This window comes from Phragmites australis, chromosome 11 (genome assembly GCF_958298935.1).
Source record: "Phragmites australis chromosome 11, lpPhrAust1.1, whole genome shotgun sequence".
NCBI lineage: Eukaryota > Viridiplantae > Streptophyta > Magnoliopsida > Poales > Poaceae > Phragmites > Phragmites australis.
Genome location: NC_084931.1, coordinates 25,868,208 through 25,889,925, shown reverse-complemented (window position 1 = coordinate 25,889,925; position 21,718 = coordinate 25,868,208). Strand labels below are relative to the sequence as shown.

Here is a 21,718-nt window from a genome sequence, read left to right as displayed (position 1 = left end):
TCTTCTCGTGCGCCCAGTGCGGCTGTGGAGAAAAATAATAAGAAACTTGACTTAAAACATGTGGCAAGTACAGCAGAGTTATGTTTCTTACGTACTCGACACCAACACCACAACGAGCCAATGGTGGGTCTGTCCTCCTCGGGTTCCCGTACCAGTCCTCAGGGTACGAGGAGTGGTCCACAACGAGTCGACCGATCACGAACCACTCGTACGACCACAACTGCAGCAGAAGTGGGCACCCAGCAAATATGGGTTGTGGCTCCTTCTTCGTGCACACATCACATAAGGCCTGATATGTCACCGCCAGGACAATCGAGGACCAGCTAAATTAGGGGACATCATCGAGCTCCGCATCAGTGATCCCCCTCGCTTACGGAAGAAGGGTCCTCGACACTAGGTGACCTTGGTCACTGGTGAACATAACCCAGTTGAACAACCAAAGCAGGTAGGCCTCTAAGTGTCTCGCGATCAAGTACACATCAACGTCCAGGTGGATGTATGCAGACTTGAAGTAATGCAAATCATGACAAGTAAAATATCTTGAAAATCATAAAGTAAATGGGAAGGTAAAATACAAGGTACATAGAACTAGAGGATCCACTTCTTCGTGGGCCCTCGCGGATCTGATAGGAACTCAGACACGTAGGCAGGTGCATCGTCTGTTCGCTCAACTAGAGCGAACCGCGCAAGCATGATGTTCATCTAGTCTGCATCTACATCGACGACTTCAACGGCGACTCTGGCGCAAGATAAGCCTAATAGGTAGGCTACGTCCTGCAACGTCAGAGTCATCTCACCGCAAGGGTGGTGGAAAGTATGAGTCTCAAGCCTCCACCAGTCGACCAGTGCAGCGATCAGAGAGCGGTTAAAATAGAATCGCCTTGCACCTGCCTCAGGGTTCTTTGTCACTCGGACCTCCACCAAACGACACAACGGTAGGAGTCCAGATGCTACCAACCTGTACCATTTGAAATATTAACTAAATGTAGAACATGCAATAAATAAATAATCAAGAACATACGCAGCTAACTCGTGACATACCGGTGATTCCAACGATCATCGATCGTAAGTAATTCCCTGAGGCCACATGGTCAGAAAATTCCTAACTCTATCTGGTGAATGGCAAACAAGAAGCTGCAACACTTCTTGTCCACTCTAGGGTCAAGAAGCTCAAGGGTCGATGGGTGTGCCATATCTGCATTGAAACTAAATTTAAACAGTCGGTATCATATATATACACATAGTTACGTGAATAACATATAATATACAAGTACACAGAGTTACATGAACATATTACATATACACATAGTTACGTAAACATCATATACCATATAGGTACACACAGTTACATGAACAAATTACAATATATAGGTACACAATCAAATAGAAATGTAATGTCCAAATACAACATACATAGGTAAGGCGAAAACCTTACAAATATAACATCGAGATACGCTAAACACATTCACATTTGACCATCGTCATGACTCCGTCTACAAAGCATGTCCATTTTTTGGACAGCTCTTGTATGTGTGACCATTTTCATTGCACTTGCTATGTTGCTTCACCCTTGGATCTGTCTCGGATTCATCCATATCATTCTGAATCCGCTAAGTTTGTCGACGTCCCAGTGTGTACTTCATCTTCTCTTTGTCTACCACGTATATTCGCATGAGACCTAGATCAATTGTAAACGTATCAACAATGTCGTAGCCATAAAGCTCATGATTCTATATCTTCAATATCTAATCCTTCATAAAGTAGTGTGAAACATATTATCAGGGCAGCATATTGGACTCCCCACATGCAGCTATGACGTTTGTACATGGCCTATGTACCAATTGTGACTTCTGGCACGTACAAATGCCAGCTCCATTCCTAAGCACGCACTCTTGCACATGGTGCTCACATCTGCCACCCCTACGACCCTTATTCTGGTACAAGACACTGAACCTGTGCTCCGCAGTTCCCTTCTGATTTGCGTGGTTCATATGTGCCTTCCTCGTAGCCTTCTCCACATAGCATCGATCCATACAACATACGGTTATCTACCATTGCCTTTGAAGCAGCTGTGTAGTGATCAATGAAATATCTGTAACTTCCATGTAGAATGCCTTCAATAATTCTAATAAGTAGGAGGGACCTCATACCTCGCATAACCCAGTTGTAGATCTCAGCAAGATTTGTTGTCATTATCCCATACCTTGCCTCTCCAGTGTCGTACATCAATACTCATTTCTCTCTTGGCTCATTTTTTATCTACTGCGAAAAGTTCCTAACAGCTAACTCTGATCTCCTTACTATCTGGAAAGTATCAGTTGGGATGGATCCAAGAGCAACCGGCTCATCTCCGGTGTCTACTACCTCAGTTGTCTTCTTCATGGTTAGTTCATCTAGTCTTGCCCATAGTGTGTTGAGCTTCCTTTGCTGATTTTGGCTGCACAATTCCTGAAAAGATTCATCAAGTCTTTGTTTTTGAATTGTCTATAAAATTTTGCACCCATATACCTCATGCACCACATACTCTTCAAGTCAGGTCACTTTGCTATTACACACCATCGAACACTACCGTATTGCATATCCAGCAAAGCATGCAGCAACCCTGCATGTCTATAATGAATCAAACATACATCAAGTCAGCCCAGAACAATAGTATATTTGACCCGCTTAAGGAACCAATACCAGCTATCGCCATTCTCGCTCTCCACGAAGGCAAACCCCAGTAACATGACTTGATTGTTCCTGTCTACCCAATTTCAAACAATATATGTCTTTTATACTTCCCAGTGAGGAACGTCTCGTCCAAGCAAATGATGAGTCGACAGTGCCTAAATGACTTGATGGTTGCCGCAAATGCAAAGAAAGCACGCTGCAATACTCGCTTTCTAGGCTTCTCATTCGAGAGGTAATGCTTGATGTCAAAGTAACTTCCAGGATTTCTCGCATATATTGTGGCTAATTGATGTGGTAAGTTGTTATATGAATCTTCGTATGTCTCAAACCTCATCTCAATAGCCTTTTGTTTCTCCCTCCATACCACGGCGTAGTTTATTATGTATTGGAACATTTCCTCAATAGCACGGATTATTGAACGTGGCTCGTACTCTAGGTTGTCCACAATCTCTCCGTACATAATATTAGCAACAAAAGCGGATGACAGGTTCCGATGGGAGAACTCTATTTTCGCAATGTGATAGTTATGCTTCCTAACTATTAGGCACTCATAGTGGTCAACCCACTCCCCTCTGAATGTGTGCACCCGCTATGGACAATTTGACATCAAACAGCGACCAGAATTTCACTGCATCAACCCACTTCCCCCTGAATGCGTGCACCCGTCAGTGAGGGAGGATCATAATTTCACCAGAATTTCACCAGTCCATGCACATCATTAGTAGAGTACATAGCACTCTGAGACACCTCATTCTCATGATATTTCCATGGTGTCCGATGACCCTCACTGATCACTAGCTTTGAAAAAAATTTATTCCTCCACTCTGCAAGAACAGGAGTATTTTACTCATCGTCGGATGAATCCTCATCGACAATAGCTTCCTCGAGCTCCTGATCCTCCCTCTCCATCTCTTCAATTATGCTAGAGATGTGCCCCCCTCATCAGCTACACCCCTCGGTTGCATCTTCTATACATCCCTAACGTCTTGCTTACCCCCCACAGTTGCCAGGTGTGCTTCATCCACCACTGCCTAACTTGTTCCTGCTACTGTTTTCCTAACATTTTTCTCTGTTGGATCCTTCTGGTACGTCTCAACTAGCAGCACAAGAGGGAGACCACGTTCACATGCTATATCTACGTACTGCCTCTGAGTAGATATCTCATTAATCGGGATAAGCTCCCTGAAGTACCCTTGAGTAGCACGGCTTAACACAGCTCTCAGCTTAAGCTCATGTTGCTGGAGATCCAGTTAAAAATGGTACATCAGCCACTTACACACACCCACTATGGTCCTCTCATTAGCTCTATTAAGTCCCTTGATGACATACTAAAATCCAGATATATACTAAAATCCAGAGAGATCTACACCGTTAGGAACATAAACAATCTGACCTTCACCATAATATATATGAAAATATAGCTTATCGGACATCCTTAGAAACATCTAAAAATATGTCCAATGTTAATACCGGAAAACTATACTTCTGACTATCAAAACCATGATAACATTACCTGAACCGATGATCACCTAATAATACGTTTAGTTCACTACAATCAATATTGCTCCTAAGCAAACTAACCAATTTAAACTAATTAAATCCTCGTCTACTTAATAAAGTTTCTAATTATCTATACTTATTACTACATCACTATTTTATAAAATCTAGATAATTGAAACTACCGTACTCTTAATACAACTATATATTTGGTGGCTATCCTATCATGTTGAAATAGATCTTTATAATATACTACAAAAGACAGAAAATGCTCATTTTCTGATTACCTTGCTAAACCCTAGTTCTCATATAATGTAATTACTGTTATGTAGCTAAACTCTGGAACTAGTGGTATTTTAATTACTTAGAAAAACTTTAGTCTAGAAAAATTGCCAGAAACCGAGATCTAAAATCCGCAGATCAGAAATAGTAGGGCTTCATCACGCTGCCTTCATTCTCTTCTCATCCCCTCTCTTTCTTTTTCTATATTTAAATGCCTATTTTGAATAATTTTCAATTTTTTTTATAGCATGTTAGGTGGAGGAGGGGCGTGCGGCCAAAGGGTGGGGGCGGCAAGGGCGCTAACCGTTCTCTCAGAGGGTGGTATGGGGCACTTGAAGGGTCTACCCGCCTTTTGGGTGGGCGGGTAGGGGCGATACTGGCTCTATGCTTGAGGGGTGGAGCCTACTCGACCTCTCAGAGTCGATTAAGATGGTAAGGCTTAACCATCTCTAGAGAGGACGATAAGAGATACCTATATCATCGTGGTGTGCTAACTGCCCTCTGAAAAAGCTGGTAGTCGTCTATTTGTGTAAATCTTTTTATCAAATATATATTTATTTAAATATTAAAAAATGAGGATTTCCGGAAATTAAGATAGGCGTAAAGTGTTGCGGAGCTAGCAATCTCATGCACTCCGCTTCACCTGCTCGTGGACCATAGCGCTTGGTACACCCAGTTGTTCCAATCCAGTAATTCTGGCCTATTTATGAGGTCTCGGTGCCATTGCTAAGGGAAATAAATTTTATAAGACCCTGTATAGAAAGATCATTATAAGATCTCATCTATACCATCTATCTTATAATCTAATAGCTGAGTTGAAGAGGAAAGAAAGTGAGTGGATACGTATTATCACGGCAGAGAGAGTCTTTTGTAGAACAGGATTTTATAGAATTTGTTTTTATTAGCAAGGTATTACACATGGGCATATGATGAAATTGCTGATTGGTACATCTTCCAAACTTTGAAAAGCTTCACAAATTATCAAAAGATTACCACGTGTGGCGGGTGTCTGTCCTTCATCTTTGCAGTACTTGATGATCAAATTGTTGCAATAAATATTTTAGTGAAATAGAGTTTCCTGCCATTTCGCCGAGTTAGAATTATTTCACTTTTCATACGGCCCGCTCGTGCACTCCTCTTTAACCCGCTGACCGCTGTCACCGCGATCACCATGAATAAGCACATATCCACTATTCCACTTTGATTTGAATCTGGGATCAGGAATCGCATTGCCACTATGATTCGTTCCCTCATCTTAAATTTGATTTTTTTCCGGGAGTTTTTTTTGTTTAAATTTTCTAGATGTAAGTGGTAAACAAATAAAATTCTCCCGCATTTTTTCTTTAAGAGAATGAATGATTGAGTGTATGCGTAATTGGAAATGAGCATACGGACGGATGGGTAATTTGAGAGGGAGGGAGTGTGCCCTGCATCTCAGTTTTGGTTCCCAGGTTGAACGCCCCATATTTAAGTTTTACACTTGTTCGCACAATTATCCATCGCGCTATATATGTTGCCAACATCAGTGTATCACCCTAGTGAGATAAAAGAAAAGCATCACCCTCATCGATGTGAGCCTGTTCATAGGCATGGACGAAAGACAAGTGTAGAGTGATTACTGCATGATCAATAGGCAACAATATAGATAGTGGCGGATACTGAGGAACAGGAGGTTTTATCCACTTCTCTCTTCCTCTACTCCTCTTTCTCTTCTTTTTTTTCTCACTTTTCTCCTTACTCTCGTCTGTAGCAAATTAATCCACCTCTGTCTCTCCCCCTTCTTCTCCCTCTTTCTTCTCTTTTTTTCTTCTCTTTTTTCTTCTTCCTTTTCCTCGTTAAAAAAAATATTAAGAATAGGATTTCCAGTTGCTATAAAGCAGTAGGAGAGCCCCGTTGGATTCATATTAGACCATACTTAACTATATTCCTTTTATTTCGTTCATTTTTCGATTCCTTTCCCCATTCACATTCCCTTTATTTTCTCTCATCTTCAACAACTTACTTTCGAGGAAAATCGCAAAGAGAAAGGAGAGAAAATCTCGTCCTGAAGGGAATGACCCTGTGAATCCCGCAGTAAAGAGAATCATGAAGAGAAACCGTTAAAACGCTAAAATAAATAAAAATCCCTTCCCAACCAAATTTATTTTAGTCAAAAAAAAAAACCGTTAAGGCTAGCCTTAGCGTACGTACCACAAAACGGCCATAGTGTCCATCGTCAAAAGAAACCGGCCGGTGTACAGCCTGTACAGACCGGCACACGTACAACACCCACACCCAGCTACGTACGGGCCCGGCACAGTACGCACGTCGTTTCCCCGTGCCCACCGCCCCCCCCCCCACCCCACACACACACAGAGAAAAAACCCGTTCAGCGCTGGGCGGCCGCTGCATGCAGAGCGAGCCGGTGGTCAGGCTCTGCCCTTGTTCGCTTGCGTTCTTGGTGCAGCGTGCTGCAACTGCAATCATCTGCTGCCACTCAGCTATCAGCTCGCGACTCGATCGTACGTACGATCGTACCAGCCATTTCACGGGGGCCAGATCGAATGGGACAGAGCTCGACCGATCCATCGTGATGCTCCCGTGCCTTCCTTTAAACACTTGCTTCTCTCGTGCGACTTGTGATTATGCGATCGATTACTGCAACACCGCGCAAGGCAAAATTATGTAGCCTTGCCGCGTACCTTGCTGCAGACTGGAGACTGGACATCCAGGAGTCGGCCAATCTGGGCCGAGCCGGCAGAAGCCCAGTCCAACAGATCGAGCAGTCACTCGGCCCAACCTATGTTTGGCTACAACTGGTCTGGCGCGACACAGGCTGTTTGGTCATGGGCAGTACCTGAGAAGAACACACGGCAATTAAGAGTTTTCTAATTTTTATATTTCCTGACATAAATAGTTAAATAAATATACACCAGAGAAAAATTTTCATAAGAATAAAAACCTACAGTTCTCTCATAGGACGGTTAGACCCTTACCACTCTCTGTCTACTGGGCCCTTACCGCCTCATCAGAGGACGGTTAGCCCATGGGTGAACAGTACTCGACCCGAGTACTGTTCAAAACAGTGGTCTTTTATTGCTCCAAAAAATTTTAAAAAATTTATACGTGTTTCATAATCCATTTGCAATCTAATTGAATTCACCTAAAATTCCTATGTATAATTTAAACTAAAATTCTCTAAGAAAATCTACTTTATAATTTCGAACAATTGTTATGGACTCGAATAAATTTCCAAAAATCTGAAAAAATTCAATAATATTCTTCTTATGTGATGAACTAATTTCTAAAATATTTTAGCCTTAGGTTATATGGTTACAAAGTGAGTTACTTTGTAATGCTCTATTTATATGTATTTTTATCATTTCATGTGATATTATTCTTTTAATTCAATTTGAATTAAAACATATGCACCACTTAACTGCGCCAGAAGAAATATTCACAGCTCTATTTTCCCCTCCCATTAGGAGGGGAAAATAGAGCTGCGAACAGTATACCTGGTATAGTTAAAGGGTTCATATGTTTGAATTCAAATTGAATTAAAATAAGAATATCATATGAAATGATAAAAATGCATATAAATAGAGTATTATAAAGCAATTCACTTTTTCACAATATAATCTAGGGCTACAATTAATTTTAGAAATTAGTCCATCACATAAGAAGAATATTAGTGAATTTTCTAGATTTTTAGAAATTTATTTGAGTCCCTAACAATTGTGCCAAGTTATAAAGTCGGTTTTCTTGGAGAATTTTAGTTTAAATTCTACATAGGTTTTTTGATAAATCTAATAAAAATGGATTGCAAATAGATTATGAAACACGTAAAAAAGTTCTAGAATTTTTTATAATAACAGAAGATCACTGTTTTGTACAGATAAAGTACAATAGAAAATTTGATCTGTGAATAATACTCTGGTCAAGTACTCATCACCCGTGGGCTACCAGCGCTCTGATGAGGTGGTAAGGGCCAAGCGAACTGATTATTACGCTTTTAGTAGGTGGTAAGGGCATAACCATCTTATGAGAGGGTAGTAATCGTCTATTTTTATAAATATTTTTATTTGAGATATATTTATTTAATTATCTGTGTAAAAATATAAAAATAAAAGCAATTACTCGATTTTGTCTGCGTACCGACTACCTGTTGATGAACTGCGCCATGAAGAATTGGAGGGACAGGCTGGTTCATCGTGTCAAGACCTAATCAGGTCTCATGTGTGGAAGATCGATGTTGCCCCAAAGGTTCTGGTTTTCTGGTGGAAAGGGGTACAAGGATATATACCAACCCACCACGTTCTTCATCGTCGACATATGGATCCGAGCCATAATGCATGGGTTGCACAATTCTTGAGTCTTGTGAGCTTTTAATTTAAATAATGGCACCCATATTAAATTCTAAGGATAGATGGCTTGTACGTCCACCTTTCAAGAACAATGTCCATACTTTTATCATATTGTAAGAAAGAAAATTGTAAAGGACTTGTTAAATTCAGACCCTCTTAATATGCCCTTTTGTAGGACTCTAATAGGGAGAAAACTAAATGAATGGAATAACTTGGTTGCTAACTTGCTAAAGTGGCATTTATGCAACTTAACGACCAAGATGATACTTTTAGGCGGTCTTTACATACCACTAGGATGTTCTCCGTTTAATCTATGTACAAAACTTTAATTAATAAAAGTTTCGTTAGTCCACACTGTTTTATATGAAAATTAAAGCTATCGCTAAAAATAAAGATTTTTATGTGGTATGTAATTAGAGGTGTTATATCAAAGACAATCTTGTTAAGCAAAACTTGCAAGGTAATGTCAAATGTTATGTTTTAATAACAATGAGACTACATGACATTTTTTTATTGCCAGTTTGCTTTGTTCATTTATAGAGCGGTGCAAATTGTTTTTGGTATTTTACCCCTAAAAGTGTATCACATGTGTTTGGTGAATGGTTATGCAATATTAATTCAAAGATGACACCTAAGTTCTGGTTAGAGCAAGTGCATTATGCACTACGTGAAAAAAGGCTAATGGTGATGGGTCATAACGGACATGGGTGACTACATGTCACTTTAAACGCGTCACTAATGATTAATCATTGATGACGAGTAAGAACCTATCATCAACAAGGTCATAGGTGACGGGTCGTAATCGTTACCCATCGCATATGAGCGTCTCACATGTGTTTGAGAGCAAGACATAAGTGACGAGTAACATCTTCACTCATCATTTATGTCTTAACATAAATAACGGGTAACTAAGGTTCCCGTCACTTATGTCTTTCACCCATATGTTGAGGAGAAGACATAATTAGCAGGTAACCTAGTTACCCGTCACTTATGTTATACAAAAGTTATGGGTTAATAAGTTACCCATCACTTATATGAACATATAAGTGCTGGTTACAAAGTTACCCGTCACTTATGTGTATTTATCCTATATGATTGTATTATTTCTTGGTTGTATCCTAGAACATAGGCAGAATTTGGTAGTCGTCTTCTCCCTACAAACAACAGCAAGACATCTAAATCCATATCGACAAACACACTTATATAAGAACTCACTTCATCATAGAATCGCAAAGATTACAAAGTTTTCATCAATTCATTACTGAATCAAAAATGTTACAAAGTTCTAATCAACTCATATTATACAAGACCTCTGGTGTTTCTATAGTGCAACTCGTCGTGTGGGTTGATGACTTCAGACATCATGAACTCGGCGATCCGTTGTTGAATCCTCGAGAGTGCACCATCGTCGAGAAAAGAAGCTGAAAAATCATGCATAATTTGACTTGTAACCAATGTCACGTTATCAGGGAATTAAACTAATTACTGAAATTAGTATTGTATAATCTTGTATTGAACTTACATCAGTAGATTTGATATCCTTTGATTGGAGCGTGAGGAGCATGTTCCACGCAACATAGAATCTGCAAGCGTTGTCCGATGGTTGTTGGTAACACTAAGGAAAAAAAATTTATGTTTAGATCGAAAGGAAAGAAGCTAGAAGGTACATATGTTTGGTAGCACTTACCATAAATCCGGTCTTGTGTTTCAGTTTGTGGCCGTCTGTCACGTTGTAGTCAGGATTAGCTTGAAGGTACTTGTCATAAAGATGGATCGATTAGGGAACATTTGAAAGTTAGAAAAGTTAAATATATAAACTAAGTTCGGTAGAACTTACGTGCCAAGGAGTCCTTTTACAGGACTGTAATCACGCTCTCTACGTTTGATCCTACTAATCTTGATGAGTCGATGTACCACACTAAGTTCCACTTGAAGCAAATGACCAGTAAGATTCAATGACCACAGGTGTTGTGGGCGCCCAACAGGTAGTTCATTTTGGAATAATGTTGTATTGCTTTTGTCACATAGTCCAAAGCGTAGTCAGGGTGAAGTTGGATAACCGAAATTGTGATGGCCTCAGGGTCAAGAAATCCGAGAGGATCCTTATTCTTCCTTGTTTCTTTGATCAAGTGCCTACAGAAAAATACACCGAAGGCTTCATTGTATGATTTTCCAGAAGGCTTTCAGAGGTGTGAGAAGTTGTACACACTGGATGGTTCGGTGATCAGAAGTATACACATCGGACAATGAACAGTGCTGAGAAGTGGCTCGGTCAGTCTCAAGTATACATACCGAACCAATGAGCAGGGCTCAAGCAAGAAGTGAATGTTCAAGCGAGAAGCCAAGTATACATGATTAGACATATTAATGAAAATATTGATCATCATATACCCAAATCTCTCATCCAAAGGTTAAGAGGTAGTGTTAGCTAGATTTTTGTTCATGCATTTTATTTTGCATCTAGTATCTTTGTCTTGTCAAGGATTGCATATGCATATTTAATTTCTTTACAATGTCTAATGTAGGTTTTTCATATGGTAGATTGTTTGTGTTTCTCTCTAACCCGTTAGTAACCTACATGATTTATTAGTTATAGATTTTTTTCATGATACTTATTTTTAAGTCTTTTATTTTTGTGCCACGTGTCCAATCTATATGCTAAATTCTCTATTGTTATCAATGATAAGTATATATCTCTCACAAGTATTCGATACTTCTATACACGTATTTAGGGGGGCATATTCTATGGGTTGTGATTTTAAGACTAACATTTGTTGTAAGTCGTATTTTTTGTAGTCTCATGGAATAATCTACAAATCCCCAGAGGTATCAAATGATTAAATACTTCAATTGGTATAATTGTCAAATCATTTATACATTTAAGGTACTTTCATACATAATATGGTTTAAACTTCCTATCTTAATATATTGTTTAGTGTGAAAGTATTCTACAAGTGATTCATCACAAGTGGGTCTAATCATATGCACACACATAGGGGGGTTTAGACCATATTATATGAGTTTCATGAATTATGATCTAAATCCATTTCTTCATGTGGTGTCATCTTATTGTATCGTGGTTTAAGAAGCTCTCTAATATTTTCTCTTGAGTTCAACATGTGTTTATAGTCTTTTTGAGATTATTGATAAATAGGGAGAATTTTGATGACCAAAGTAAGTTCAAGCTGCATGATGTTATTGAAGATTATTGATAAAGGGATAAGCATGATGCAAGAAGTGCGCATGGAAGAATTACAAGTGTTATCAAGGCAAGAAACATGCAAAGCAAAGAGTTCTTACATGGGTCGACCAAGAGAGATAGTGGTTATGGAGAAAGTAGGAGAATTATCTCTATGATAGCCAAAACAAAAAAGGAATAAAGTGAAGGTAAGAACAATGTATGACAAAAAAATAGGATCTTTTTCTTATAATTGCTATCATTTTTTTACCATGCATTTATGCAAGTAGGTAAGGCCTTGTTCCATTTATATTTTGTTTTTTATTTTCAATTGGTATATTTTAAGTATTTGCATTTTACTTTGGTTGTGTTGTCATCAATCACAAAAAGGGAGAGATGGTAGCGAACATGGCCATTTTAGGGCATATATATGATTTTGGAGATTAATGATAACATAGTCAATGGGACTAACATGTTTGTCAAGTATATACCTTAGTAGGTCTCATGGATGCAATACATGAAGAAACCACCGAAGCCGTACTCAAGAATGGTTGAATTCGAAGAGTTCAGAAGAAAAATCCACTCACCGGATGGTTTGATGCTCAGAAAGAAGAACTCACCGAATGGTCTGGTGCTCTGATTAGTGCACACACTGGAGCATTTTGTCTCAGAGAGATTTATGTAGTTCAACACACCGAATGGTCCGGTGTTAAGGAGAAATGCACACCAGAGCATTTTTCAAGAGAAAGTTTTTCGGTGCAAAAGAGTTTTGAACTCACCGGATGGTCCGACGATAAAGAGAAGAATAGACTGGATGCTTCACTGGATGATTTTCGATAAGGTTTTCAAATGTGTGAGAAGTTGTACACACCAGATGGTCCGGTGATCAAAAGTATACACACCGGACAATGAACAGTACTGAGAAGTGGCTCGCTCAGGCTCAAGTCTACACACCGAGTAGTCTGATGATCGAGTTGAAGAATACACCAGAACATCTGGTGTTTACAAATAGATTTGAGTGGAGTTTCAACTGCTAGTTTGTACTACTGTACACACCAGATGGTTCGTTTTTGGTACTGCTATTGACACCAGATCATCCGGTGTTCATAGTTTGTTGGAGTCATTGGCGCAATGGCTAGTTCACGGGATTAAGGCTATAAATACACCCCACTCGGTCATTTGAGTGTGCTGGAGTCAAAGGATGCTCATAGATATTTGAGAAGACATCCAAGTCACAAAAATACTAAAAGTGATCACCTAAGGTAATTAAGCATATGAGTAGGGAGTGCTTAGTGCTAATAGGTCTAGAGATAATTGTTGCTAGATGTTGTTGCCTAGAAAGATGATCAAGGAGTGATCCTAGCTTATATCAAGTGGTTCGCCAGCATCTTGGAATCTTAGTGACTCATCGGCATCGTGAGTCTCGATGACTCATATTTGCTGACCCTCCGGCTTGGTGTGGAGCTGCAGCAAGACTCTTGTACGGGATGCGAAGACTATTGCCTTGGTGGTTCAAGTTCCGAAGTGAAAACAATGGCAAGTAACCGAAAGAGAGGTTTATGGTGAAGCCTTGTCTTAGTAGCTTGGTGGCTTAACCTACTTGAGGTCTAGGTGGCTCAAGGGCCATGACTGGGTGTTGTCCGGGAGCTATATCTTAGCTGGCTGCTCTAACATGGACTAAAGGTGGTGTTTATGTCATCGATACCATCATTACATTTATGCATTTACTTCTTACAATCTATCAAAACATGTTTAACTTCATACTAGGATTGACTATATATTGCATACCTTTGAACTGTAGAGTAGACATACTTGATGAGCCTAGAGCACACTTAAATATGACGTCACTGATTTTTTCAATCGATTACCATCGTCCTAAGGAATATTCATGGCCGATGTTTTGATCATCGCCTTAAGAAAGGTAGAATGGGAGATGCTATGTCTTTTAGTAAGCAAAAATCACAAAAAAAGACAATAGGGCATGTGTTGATGACAAAAATTGGTATTTTGTAAGAGTTTCAGAGCTAAACGTTTCAACACATCGATCGGAGGATTGGAACATCCGATTAAATCTTTTTGCCAAATAGAGATGTCGGTATTTGAAAAAACGTACCTTTCGACTGGATCGGAACATCCAATGTTATCATCAGATCATCCGATTAAATATTTTTATGCCAAACAGAGAGGTCAGTTGAAAAAACTGGATCTTTCGATATGGATCGGAACATCTGATCTAACCTGGATCTGGATTTTGGGAAGAGATCAAGTCAGATTTAAAGATAAATTTTGGTAGATTCCAATTCAAAACACGATAAGACCAACCCTCCGTATATTTAAAGCTTACGGCCGATTGATAGCAGCCAACATCCAATCAAATAAATACAATTAACTTTACCTTTTCTTTTAATCCCTTTTGCCCTAGTTCTCTTTTCCATCCTCCCTATTGTTTTTTTGTTCTTGATCTTGATGACCAAGGATAAACCGCCGGCCATTTACACTATGACGGTGTCCCTCCCGAGTGTGGGCAACGACAAAGGTCCAATGGTGCGGCACCATGACTAGGGTTTCCTAGGTGCTGTCCGTCAGATATTCAGATCAGAACATCCGACGCTGATCGTAACATCTGATTGGGGATCGGAACATCCGATCCAGTATTTTGCACACAAAGTGATCTTTTGACGTCAACACTTAGCCCGGAGTGATGGATGAGGACAAGGTACCTTCGTTTTCAATACGGAAGCCTTACCATATTCGAACATGATCAAACTCACCACGCCTGATCCAGTTTGATTGCTAAGTAGTTTTCATATGAACCATCCCGTCCAAATGGAGCAGTTTAGTTTTCATATGAACCAAAACTAAGAGCGTTGCTATATATGAGATATCTAAAAACAAGCTATCCTTGGATCAACATTCCTGGACTGCCGGATGTGAATCCAACGGTGCACCTTCTTTCTTCAACCTCTAATTAAACAATCGTCCATGCGTCATCTTCAACCTACGTTAATCTCCCTTGCCCCGTCCACCCACATCCTGTCACCAAATCCACGCCCACCGCCTACTGCCACGTCAACCGCTTCGTTTTCATCACCCACACCATGAACCCCACCCAGCGCATGTCTTTCACCACTGACCACCACCCTAGCCTCCCTCTACCCCCAAGGTCGCCGATTAACCCAAACTCTAACCCTCTCCACTAAACTCATTGGCGTTCACTCGGTCGCCTAAGATCTTTAGCTTTTCAAGCGCCAAATTATTAGGAGGCGTGCAAAACTAAACTGCTTTGGAGGAGATGGTTAGTACAATTTGTAATGAGATATCTGTATCAGACCCTAATAATTTCTTGAATGGTTTGACCGGCTCTCACATTAGAGAAGTAATTTAAAAGAAGACTTGTGTAATATAAAAGGATTTATGCTTGATGTTGCCATATTTTGGTTATGTTGATAAACTTTTGCTATTTGTTAGATAGTGTGAGATGGACTAGCCCTATTTATGTATGAAGAATGAAATGATTTAAAGTATTTATTTGATGAGAGAAATAAAACAAGCCTATCTTGAGATCTTAGATCCACCATCGTTCTCACATCCCGACTAAGATGACTACGATGGGAAAAAAAAGATAGAATTATTTCATTAGTTCCTATTTGGCTAGCCGATGGCTTTGGCTGCGTATATGTAGAGACTGGGATATGAATCTTATTCCATTATTAAACAACGTAACGTAACGTAACATCACATAACATGCATGCTTTCTTAGCGCATCTCACATCATAACAATACTAGTGATAATAGCATTTTGATTACAAGCTTTAGCTTTGTAGCGCAATGCATTCCAATATCATCCCGGCGAGCCTAGCTACTGGCTAAGGTAGGGAGGAACGCGCGATGAGTTCAGAGGAGGCAGGGGGAGGGAGGGCAGAAGAGGCCGCCGCGGGGCGCCCAGAGGTCGGCGAAGGCGGTGAGGATGAGCGGGTGGTGGCGCGGCGAGTTGAGTGCCAGGAACTGGTGCAGCAGCTCGTTCAGGTCCTCCCACGCGTACATCTCCTTCTCCGTCACCATCGCCACCATCGACTCCCGGAAGTCCTCGTACGGCGCCGACGACTCCACCTCCACCGCCACGGCCGTCTCCTCCCTCCTCGCCTGCTCCCTCTCGTATCGCCTCCTCCTCCTCCGCCGCTGCCTCTGACGCCTCGCCTCGGCCTCATCCTCGTAGAGGGTGCTAGCGACGGAGTACGTCGCGGGGCCCCACGACGAATGGTCGACCGACGATGCGGAGGTGGCCATGGTTGTGGTGGACGACGTGAAGGCCGTGGTGGTCAATGACGACCGCGACGAGGAGGGGTGCGGAGACTTGAAGTTGCCGCCGCCGACAACGCCGCGCGCGTGGGACTTGAGCGAGGAGATGAGGGAGCTGAGCAGCCTCGGCGTGCGGCAGTTGCAGCCGACGTCCACCACCGGCGGCCGCCGCCGCCGCGGCAACTGGAACCTGCCACCACCACGGCGGCTGCATGCACCTGACAATGACATGGCAATCGCTTAACTTCCACGCGCGCGCGCAAGATCACTCGAGGCCGAGTTCTTGGAGAAGTGGACGTGGCTAGGGTGTTGTCAGCTGTGAACTCGTGAGGGAGCGGGGAGAAGCGGCCGATTTAAATGGGGGAGTGAAGAGGGAGCCGGAGGATCATAGTAGTGGGAACGGAAATTTCACCGCGTGGTGGGCGCACACAGTTTATTTATATTAAAAAAATTCTTACAAATATAGGTTAAAAAATTATAAATTAGATAAAATAATCAATAGATGGATAAATATTAAATAGATACAGACCACATGATCACCCAAACTCGAATTGCAACACCTGACGTGAGTCTAAAATAGCTTATCAGGTGAAAATTCACCCCTGCCCTCCGAATCTGGATAAATATTAAATCGATGTGAACTCCACGGGTGGGAGCTAGGTGCCGAACATCACTGACGCCCTGGGATGAGCGGCGACACAGCACACCTGACACTGAGATGGGTGAGAGTGGCGGCACGACGGGCCGGAGCGGCAGCAAGCGGCGGCACGACGAGCAGAAGCAGTGATGGGTAGTGGTGTGACGAGCCAGGTTAGGATTAGGTGGAGGTGGCTGCACTGGGCGCCGATTCGATGGGCTGGACCGGTAACCGTGCATTTGTTATTGGGCGCCCGTGGACGCGCGAAAACTATCCCGTGTCTAACCTGAACACATATTGGGTCTCCGACTCGTGAGTCGTGACCCTAGTGAGATAAATTTTGCACCGCTCCTACTCTAATGGGTTTAAAACCTGTGGAGACCTCATTCATCCCGATCCATGGCCAGCCTTAGTGGCGGAAGGAATGGAGGAGTTGCATTTTACGTAGGAGTGCCATCATCACGGCGAACAGTGGGACATAAATTACTATTTACCTGCTGTGACAAGATGCTTGCCACTTGCTTTGCTAGGGGAGTAGGCTAGCTAGCTAGAGGTGTACCTTGCGAATCATGGCGGTGCAGTAAAGTGAATCGATGGTTCGGGGAGTGTTGCAGCAGCGGGAGGCCGTGTGCGTGTCCATCGCCTCGATGGTTGGTTTGGTTTGGTTTGACATGACCTGTCGGTGGGTTGATCAAGTCCTTTTTACTGCGGTAAGTATAAAAGCCTGGGCAGACGTGAATGGGGTGAAAGCTGCAGTACCAGGGAAATCAATTTAGGTTACATTTTTTCCCCATGTCAGCAGTACCCCATAGTTACCAGTAGCTTGGACGTGTAGGGTGGTGCGCGGTAAAAATAGTTTTTCGTAGGACAGAACGAAAGTTGACCAACTCACCACGTGACGTGAGGACAAGCGTCCACTGTACCATACAGTACTACAGCGACAATTTTAAGAATAATTTTTTTGAACCATGATTTTGAGAGTAATATTTCTTTTCCCTTTTTTGGCCTTTCCAGGAGGAATGGAGTTGTGAGTACGTACGTGCTCCAACCCAAGTGAGGAGTGCGACAGAAGTACTCTACGTGCATACTGTAACGTCAGTCGTCAGCCTTACCAGCACGCACGCAGCGCAGCGCCACGTACCGAGCTGCTTGTTAATCGCGACGTGTGGCTGATGATCAAAAGGCAAAAAAAATTCTAACTTTTTACGATGACCCAAAGCAGCCCGTAGCAGTCTTGGGCTGGCCATTAGCTTTCCTTCTTTTATCGAAGCAAAAACTGTATCATAGCGAGCTACAGTAGGTAGCTACTTTTTTCGTATCAAGCTGGGTGTGCGGTGCACTGCAGACCGAAGTAAAAGGCCTGATGGGATTCTTCACACGCGCGCCACGCCGTGAATCATGGCCGAATCCGGCACGGTCAGCTAGCACAGCCAGAAATAGTACTAATCGATTCACAACTCACCCCAGCGGTCCTAATATTACCTTACGTTGATCAAGTCATGACACAAAAGCGATCTAGTTAAGAAAAAAAGTGGCCGGATCGGCCTAATCCCGTAATACAAGTTTAGGCCATCTACAACAGTTATTTTAAATTTTCACCTTTAAAAACACTATTACAATATCCTCTATCACTATTACAGTATCCTTTATTTTTTCATCTCCAACAGCTATCCTATTTTCTATCTTCTACCCCTTTTTCTCTCACCGGACCGTCTGTCAGCCTCTGTAAACAGTGTTGCTACAGTACTGACACAGTATGCTACAGTACCCGGCGCGTTTTCCTACCCCGTCCCCACTGGCCGTGGATGAGGTACTGCTGAGTGCAATTTTCAGTGCTACAGTACTTTGCGGAGTACTGTAGCACTGAATACTGGTGCTGCTAGGGTTAGCCTTAGGTAGCTTCAACAGTGCATATCAGCTATCTTTAGGACCTGTGCATATGTCTTAAATAGGCTCGCTTATAGTAGAACATTCCGATGTTTGATTGCCTGTACCACTTTAAGAGCCTAGCTCACGGGATACAAATTACTGTGCGAGCCTGCCTTCTGTGAAACAGATTTTAATTGTGTTTCTTCAACGCCAGGCAGGCGGGATACAGGTATGAATCAGCTAATAATAGTATTAGCATATAATTAGTGGGTATTAACTCATATTAAATACATTTTAAATTAGATTAAAATTTAATATGATAAATTAAGTATTACATAGTGTATTTATGTAAATAAAATTTATGTTACTGTAACGTATACTCGTACAGGACAACCAAACAAATCTCTTTTCAATCGAACAAACAAAATGCTATTACACTCAGCCTACCTAAGCTGAGCCTGTGAGCTCACAGTTATAGGCGAAACTCAGCGTACAAACAACCAAACATCTCTGATGTATGTCACATCAGATTTTTTTTTTCAAGTGGAGGAGAAAGTGAGAGCAGGGAGAGAAAAGATAGGCGCTAGTAGATAGCGTGTCCTGACTCCTGAGGCTCGCTCACGGGGCCCACCTCCCGACAGAACGGACCTCGACGATCCGCGTCATGGACTCATGGGTGGGCGAGGACAACTTCGAGTCGAGCACCTGGTGGAAAGGAAGTAGCACAACGGACGATGCAGGAGGAGCAGGAAGGTCGTGTGTGGCGGGAGAGAGAACGAATCCACCGATTAGGGAATGGGCGGTGACGATTAGGGCAGGGCGACAGCCTGCCAGCCTTTGCTCGGCGAGGGAAGCGGAGAATCGGAGATAACCAGAGGAAGCGTGCGATGCCAGCGCCTGCTACTATAGCTCGATCTACACCAGCCTCGTCATCCACCTATCCGACCCATCAGGAACTTGAACCCGTCGACAGCGCTCGTTGGATCCTACTGGCGTGGTCGTCGATAGGGGAGAGGAAGTAGTGATGGGAGAGGGGGAGGGAAATTGAGAAATTTGGATTTTTGCCATCCTCAAAAGTTGGTTTGGTAGATTTGTTAATTTAAAGATTGGCTTAGTAGAATTATCACTTAAAACATTAATTTATTGACTTCATTTCCATTACGTAAATTCATGTTATATATGAGATACTAAATTGAAATATGTCTTAATTTATATGTAACGAGTGATTAATAATATTGTTGATATATTTTGATAATTTTGAGATTATATGAGCATGTTAATATATTGTAATTATGATCATGGCTAACCAAAGTTACAGAGAAAAATAGAATTAGCATTTTTATCTCTGAGCCAGGAAAATTTGTACTTAACGGATGATCCGGTACTAAAAAGTTTATACATATCAGATAGTCTGCCGCTCAGGAAGGTTTCACGCTAGATGATTTTGACTCAGAAGAGAAAATCCATTGCAACATGAGATGGTCTGGCGATGGTTAGCAGTGCACGCCGGACTAATTTTTCCAGAGAGGTTACGAAGCTTGTCTGATGAAGATGTACACACCGGATGGTTCGTTGATTGAAGATGTACTCGTCGGAGAGTTTACCAGAGCAATTGTTCCAAAGAGGTTGCAAAATAAGGTGACTGGTGCAGTTGTACGGACTGGATGGTCCGGCGATGGAGGAGTGTACACAGGATGCTTCGCCAAAGGATTTTACAGAAAGTTTTCAATGGAGTCAGAATTACAAACGTTAGATGGTTCGGTGCTCTTCCTACACCAGATCATCCAGTGTTTCTGATTTTTCTGAGATGTGCTTTAAATTGAAAATTTTGATTTTTTAATTAACTTGAGATAAAGTTGGATACATTTTTGTATTTATCTTGTTATGTGCAGGTGATGAATGCAATTTAACGGTCGACGGTAGGATGATCAGGGCTAAGCGGAGTGCTATGTGCTGGATGATTAAAGAGGCTGGGCGAAGTCAAGGGTGATACTAGCTGTATATGTGGAGAGCAAGTAAAGCGTGAAAAGGCAGATGAAGACGACGTGCTGATAAAGTCAAGCGAAGGAGATGTCGTTGCAAGTGATAAGGCGACCTGAGGGATCGAAAGTATGAGAGATTTGCCGACAATCGAGATCGTAAGACGGAGTACACACGTCGACATCGGGTGGCTTGCTTAAGGTGTAAGTAAATGGCGGTGAGTCATGCTTTGAGAAACGTGTGAGGTGGTTTCGCAATTTGACCTCAAAACCGTGGGAAAGTGTGAAGTGTACGTGGCATCATTGCGAAGCTTGCGTTGAGACAAAACTAAGTCATGAAGATGCCACGATAATTCGATGGACTAGTAAAAAGATGGATGAAAATACCATCGGTGTTAGTTAAGAGTGTATTAGAAGAGAGTGATATTTGGGGAACAACTTAGAAAACTTAGGAGTCAAGGAACCTAGGTTATAAATAGAGGGGAGGGCTGGTTGAGCCCTTTGAGCCAGCCATTTGAGAGTTATGTGGTAGGATTTTAGGAGAGTGAGATGAGAGCTTAGCCTGTGTATTATGTGAGAGCTTTTTATACAAAATACTTTATAATATGTTGAAAATAGGGCCGCTCTTTGCAAGTAATGAAGTTCATATTGCCTCTTATGCTTATTTTCATCTATTTCTAGTTTTTCTCTATTGGCTCCCTTGTTTCGTTGCGAGTGTGAAAGTGCATCTAGGCTTCTAAGTGGGTTTTGTTGATAATGACAAAACAATTAAAGAACTAATGAGTTTTATGAAGTATGGACAAGTGTAATTCGATCAAGTAAAAATTTGATGCAGGGTGATCCTCCCAAAAAAGAAAAAGGAAAGCGGTACATGGATCTTATAGTTTTAAATTCATTTATCTATTGAAATTGAGTTTAGGATGCCCTACTATTAAGGAGAATACAAAATTACTTATTTGCG

The 21,718-nt window shown here is 41.7% G+C and overlaps 1 protein-coding gene across 1 annotated transcript; it reads right to left on the bottom strand.

Moving 5' to 3' along the window:
* Positions 1-15,746: 15,746 nt before the first annotated feature.
* LOC133885832 (transcription repressor OFP8-like) lies at positions 15,747-16,632 on the bottom strand. The gene has a single exon (XM_062325586.1). It carries the CDS (start codon positions 16,501-16,503, stop codon positions 15,868-15,870), a length of 636 nt encoding a protein of 211 aa, XP_062181570.1. The 5' UTR covers positions 16,504-16,632; the 3' UTR covers positions 15,747-15,867.
* Between the last annotated feature and the right edge of the window lie 5,086 nt (positions 16,633-21,718).